The sequence below is a fragment of the Solanum tuberosum genome, unplaced genomic scaffold (genome assembly GCF_000226075.1).
Source record: "Solanum tuberosum cultivar DM 1-3 516 R44 unplaced genomic scaffold, SolTub_3.0 scf00013, whole genome shotgun sequence".
NCBI lineage: Eukaryota > Viridiplantae > Streptophyta > Magnoliopsida > Solanales > Solanaceae > Solanum > Solanum tuberosum.
The window spans coordinates 165,213-171,490 of record NW_006238940.1 but is presented as its reverse complement, the minus strand read 5'-3'; the positions used below and the strand labels follow the sequence as shown (position 1 = coordinate 171,490).

Genomic DNA, 6,278 nt, shown 5'->3' with positions numbered 1-6,278 from the left:
CTCATATTTGCCTTAACCTAATCTACTTGGATCCCGGACTCCATTCCATTAAGGTCGCCCTACCCTAAAACGCTCATTCCCCTAGAGTTCCAAAGTGATTCTCATTCTCACCGCAGCCTTCTTAAGCCGAAAGAAAGCCGGGCAAAAATCTCATGGTAGTACGAAGGGGGAGCAGAATCGTATCTGGGAGTGGTTCTTCGGATCGATCACAGATTCTCGGCCCCATCTTTTGGCTTCAGCACCGGTAAAGATCTGTTGATTCCTCGCGGCCGGGCCGAGAGGGACTTCTCTGAGTAAAGAGATAAGTAAGGGTAAGAGTCATTCCAATTGAGTAGGTGAAGAGTCTCTTTCGAGTGAGATCCTTTACCACGCCTGAGTTCCCCAACAGCATGGAGCTTGGAAAGCTCGAATCCGGTCAAGATCCGAACAGCTCCTGGCTTAACCATCCTACATGACCCCCTACTGCAATCAGACAGTGGAAAAAGAATGATAACTTAGGCGCGACGACACCTAGAGTTGTGAAGGTGAGTTAGAGCGGGGGATTCTTAAATGGGATTTTCTGGATGTCCCAGAAATAAAGCCTCCAACTCCCTGCAAAGAGGTGGAACTAACCAAGACTGAACACTAGCCCCATTTTGTAAACGGGTTGGGACCGACCTTCTATCCCGATGAACAATGTTCCACTGATTAGGCGGGGACAGGATTCGAATCTGCAATCTTCAGGTCATGAGCCTGATGAGTTAACCAATTCCTCTACCCCGCTTCTTCCCCTTCTCTTTCGAACTCCGAAAACCAAGGTTCGACTTGCAAGGAATTGAACCTACGAATTCGCCAATTATGAGTTGGGTGCTTTAACCATTCAGCCCCTCCCATCTTACCGCCGCTGCTGGCACGGAGTTAGCCGGGGCTTCTTCCTCGAGTCCTGTCATGATCGCGTACTCGACGAATGAGCGTTCCTTTTGAAGACCCATAGTAGCCGCAAAGCACCATTCTGCGCACTCAGAATTAAAGAGTGAATTTCCACCCTCGGCCAATCGTCACTCGACAGCTCAAAGCTGACCGATACAACCCGCATCCATTGAGGGGGGCCTCGGCCCGGGAAGGGGAGAGTGGCCGAGTGGTCATTCGGCTTTCGGGGCTACCTACTTTAGGGCTATGTAATATATAAAGAAGAACCCTTTTAGGGCCTTTTTGTTAAGGGTTGCTCGCCTTTTGAATAGAAGGAAGTGGGAGAGCAGAGGTTATTTCGATAAACCGATGCATGAGCTGAGGCTCCCATGCCCTGCCGACTACTTTAATTCGAAAAAGATTAAGAATTTTTTTTTTCCTATTTTACTAGGAAACGAAAATTAATGATAGGGCTATTTGATCAATTATGTAATAATAAGAGCATTTTCAGACCAAACTATTAGCGGTAAGAGTATTTTTGAATCAGCTATTAACGATAAAAACATTTTTATTCAATTTCACGTAGTTCAGATTAACTATATATCTTATCTCATTCATCTAAAATAAGATGTCAAAATGAAGAATAATGCAAAATTTCCCGGGGAAAATGCTAGCTCCACCACAACAACAGTGATAATGTTCGACCTTAATTTTCAAGAACCATAATCCCCAAGACTTTGATTCATTGGTGCAACGTGTGATATATGAATTAAATGAACATCGTACCTTGTCTTAATCAAAAGTTCAGTCTTTAAGTGAAAAAAAATGTAGAGAGTAGAATAAAATTATTTATCAAATCGAACCATGCTTCAGCTGTCTAGGTACAACATGAATTAAGCCTCAATTCCAGATTAATTTTAGCTAGACCTATATGTTTTCTTTAAAATACCATCTATACATCTTGGTTACTCTAAACACCACAGGTCATTTGGTACGCGGGATGAAATAAGTATATTCTATGAAATTATTTTATCTTATTATTTTAGTACAAATGGTGAGAATCTCTCTTAGTTAGCTAATACCCCAAATCAAATATGAGATAAAGTTGATCTTAAATTTCATCTCGATTGTTATTCTTATTTCACGTACCAAACGATCCTAGCCCACAGAGTTTATTCTGTAAGAGCCACATATTGAAGATTCACCAAAACGGTTGCTTGGTCAAACCATGGGCAGTTCTATCAAATTAAATTGTGTGTTGTGTAGTGACAGTGCAAGTACATATAATTAAAGAAAGATGCAGTTATATCACTCAAAACATAATTCATGCAACTCTCAATAGTAAGCATTAATTAGTACCTAGAAAAAACCATCAATAAAAACTGCTACAAGCTGATTTATTTCTTAGGAAAAGTTTATTCTAATGTAAAACATCCAATAGTAATCAAATTCTAGGAGGTTAACCACTAACCATTTTTACCCAAAGATGAGATGAACATATCACACCATTTTTAAAAGGCTCAACACATACAGAACCTCTTTAATTTGAAAATTAAACATTTGAACTATAACTTACTTCATGATAAAGTGTTCATATTATACACTTTCAATTTAATTCTGCACCCAAAGAAGGTAACAATATGTTAAGTAATATAACTTATCGACGTAATGTGCACTTAAGAACACACACAAAAAATTCACAACTTGAACTGAAAATGTCTAATAGAAACACTTCATCATGTGCTCAATGAACAAGTTAAAATTCAAGTGCCACAATAAATTTACTAACAAATTCAAGGGATTATCTTTGTATTAAGCAGTTTTAAAGCATACCATTCACTTTAAACTTGTTTCTCAATCTCTTGGAAATTACTGAATCCCCTTCAGCATTTCTCTCTAGCAAGACAGATTTAAATCACCCCATGACAATAGCATAAATAATCTCCTATGATAACAGAACACTCAATATCTTTCTCTCTAATCCATCAGTCATCATAATTACTATAACATAACACTAAATATATTTCTCTGTTATACATCAGTCATCATAATTACTATAATTGACACTTGAAAAGTAGAAATCGAAGACCTCACACCTCAATCAAGTCAAATCATAATAAAGAGAAAGAAGGAGAAGTGTACTAGGAAGCAAACGAGCAAACAGAATATAAGCATACAAACAGAAGTACCCGAACAAGGAAAATAGTAACCTGGACCTTCCCAATCCTTCTGAGCAAAACCAGAAAGGCTAACAAACTATATAATAAATTGGAGAAAGAAAGAAAGAAAGAAAGAAAGAAAGAAAGAAAGAAAGAAAGAAAGAAAGAAAGAAAGAAAGAAAGAAAGAAAGAAAGAAAGAAAGAAAGAAAGAAAGAAAGAAAGAAAGAAAGAAAGAAAGAAAGAAAGAAAGAAAGAAAGAAAGAAAGAAAGAAAGAAAGAAAGAAAGAAAGAAAGAAAGAAAGAAAGAAAGAAAGAAAGAAAGAAAGAAAGAAAGAAAGAAAGAAAGAAAGAAAGAAAGAAAGAAAGAAAGAAAGAAAGAAAGAAAGAAAGAAAGAAAGAAAGAAAGAAAGAAAGAAAGAAAGAAAGAAAGAAAGAAAGAAAGAAAGAAAGAAAGAAAGAAAGAAAGAAAGAAAGAAAGAAAGAAAGAAAGAAAGAAAGAAAGAAAGAAAGAAAGAAAGAAAGAAAGAAAGAAAGAAAGAAAGAAAGGCATATAAACTTGTAAGTAATTGACTTGCAAAGCAAGAATACTCAGCATAACGAAACTACAGAACAAAGAGACAATCAATTGATGGCACAATAGTTGAAAGTGAGTTGGCCAATACCACAACTAAGACATCCAAGACGGACAGTCCGATAACTTCCACAGGTTCATATATATTGTGTAGAAAACATAGTAAGGGAACGGGGTGAGAAAGTCTTTAACAGGACTAAACGTCTAAACCCAAAATGAAAAACTCCATACTAGAAAATCTTCTCCATCATCGTCGTGATCTTGATCCAGCTTGTCTTGCTTCATCTGGATATGAAGGAAATAGCTCGATGTACCTTGATCCAATCTCCATATTGTCCTTGCACATAGCTTCCTTTGCCTCCTCAGCCGATGCAAACTCCACATAAGCATCACCAGTAGCTTTTCCATCAGAGCGGTAGGTAATGTTTATCTTGTCATCTGTAAGGTTAAACTCCTTACCAAAAAACTTGAGAATATCAGATTTCTTACAGCGGTATGGGAGACCGCGCATCTTCAATATCTCTGTGTACTCCATTTGATCTTTGTTCTGGGCCCTCTTTGGACGAGGTGGAGGGGAAGCACGGTAGTCAGATTCATAACCTCCTTCCTTCACCTCAGCAGCTATAGCTTGGTAATAATCTTGCTTCTTGCAACTGAAAACCTCTACATATCTCCTCCCCATGTTCTGCCTATCCCTCCGAAGAGCATAATCCACTTGAATGTGACCAGCAAAGACAACAAATGCTTCTCCAGAGAACCTACCATCCTTGTTGACCACAAAAATATCCACAATGTCCAGGCCAGCAAAGAACTTGTAAATGTCAATTTCAGTGCAATCAAATGGAAGACCCCTTAAACGAACAACAGGAAAGGCAGAAGGCGGAGATCTGTTATCATAGTCAAAAGCCTGCTGATAGCCACTTGCACTGCTGTTCACTGCGAAGTAGGGATTTGATTCCATCATTCTTGGTCTCTTTGAGCCGATCTCGTACCCGTCTGAAAACCCCCCGCTCCCCAACATTGCCCTTCATTATTGATACCCAGAAAAGGAAAAAAAAACAATTCCCCCACTCAACCTTGTTAATAAGAAACCAAACCCAACCCATATTTTCTCCTACAACCTAGTTTCATATACTACTTTTCTCCAAACAAAAACACAACATTTCATGCATGCTTCCAACCAACAAGCATAATTACAAGAAAATAAAACACATAAATTGGAGTCATCACGATAAATCAATACCTAAGCATAAACCTGAACCATAAACTTCTCAAGTTTAAAGGGGTTATTTTTTTACCTTCAATAAGTTCTTAATATATCTAGCAACACAAACAAAGTGAGCTAGATAAGACAAATAACCATGCTGAAAAAGACAATCATAACCCAAAAGTTTCCCTACCGTCATATAAAAAAAAAGGGGGAAATCACCTAAACATTCCAAGCCAGAATAGTCTCAATAAGTCAATCCTAAAGCAAATGTACAGGTCAAGTTTATTGCTAGTAAAAACTTCCTAGAGATCAGTAACTTTACTTTTGAGCCAGAAATCCACAACTCCCTAAAACATGGTAGTCGTGTACACTGAAAAGGTCTACAGGAAAATGGACATTTCTTGGATGCTATATCGAAATGTTGTTATAAAGAACATAAAACATGAGAAATTGGTTCCAAAAGAAAAAAACTTGGGCGTTATAATGAAGTGTTGTTATATAGGATAACTGTTATAGATACATGGAACTGTAATTTATCCTTAAGTGTGTTTTTTTATGATAAGGGAAACCCGCAGCCGCTACCCTTTGGGTGCGCACAGGATAAAACCCCAACTCCTATGCAATAGCTCGCAAACCACGCACTAGGCAAGCCCGGTGCGACAAGCTCAACCCAGAAGGAAAACCCCTTGCTTTCGCTGGCAAGGGGTTTCGAATTTGAGACCTCCAACATGGAAGTCTCAAGCCCAAACCACTGAGCCACCCCGAAAGGTATTTATCCTTAAGTTATGGTGTTGAAACAATCAAAGGATAATCTTGAAGTAACAGGCATGTTCTAACCCTCAGAAACCCCATGCTATCGAATTCACCCTCCCATATATAGCAAAAGAAAGGGTTTGTTTTACAATCTAAAGGCAAAATCAACCCTTTCAACACCAGAAAAAGATTCAATAATTATTAGTTACTACATGGCACTAACACAAAGCAGCATCGAAATTCGCCAACTTGTACCAACGTAATTAGAAAACGAACATCAAAATAGAAAAAGAAATACAAGTAAACACACATGAATAGATAGGAGAAGAATTAATTAAGAATTAATCAAGTAAGATAAACTTACCCTCTTGATCCGTACATAGCTCCGCAAGTTTGCAGAAACCCTCTGACGATTCAGATGAAACGAAAATCAAAATCTGCACCGAAACCCTAGCGAACAAAAAGGCCCAGAAAGCTCTCAATTGTTGTATGAGGAGACTATATACTCATTATTTAGACGCAGAAATTACTTAGGGCAGCTAAATCAAAACGACGTCGTTATTAGTGCCTATAAAATAATTAAGATATAAAGTTTTCAAAATACGGACTCTTTTTTTTACTAACAGCAAAATTAAACCTTGAATTTCAAATAACAAGATTTGACAATAGTATTGTTTTCTTTTTTGTAAATAATCT

General features: G+C 37.6%; 1 protein-coding gene across 1 annotated transcript; it reads right to left on the bottom strand.

Annotated features, from left to right (window-relative positions):
• Positions 1-3,647: 3,647 nt before the first annotated feature.
• On the bottom strand, positions 3,648-6,072 carry LOC102591282 (heterogeneous nuclear ribonucleoprotein H2-like). Its single transcript, XM_006339941.2, has 2 exons — positions 5,947-6,072; positions 3,648-4,644 (listed from the first exon to the last, which is right to left on the bottom strand). The coding sequence occupies exons 1-2, from the start codon at positions 5,961-5,963 to the stop codon at positions 3,867-3,869; spliced, it is 795 nt and encodes a 264-aa protein (XP_006340003.1). The 5' UTR covers positions 5,964-6,072; the 3' UTR covers positions 3,648-3,866.
• Positions 6,073-6,278: the final 206 nt, after the last annotated feature.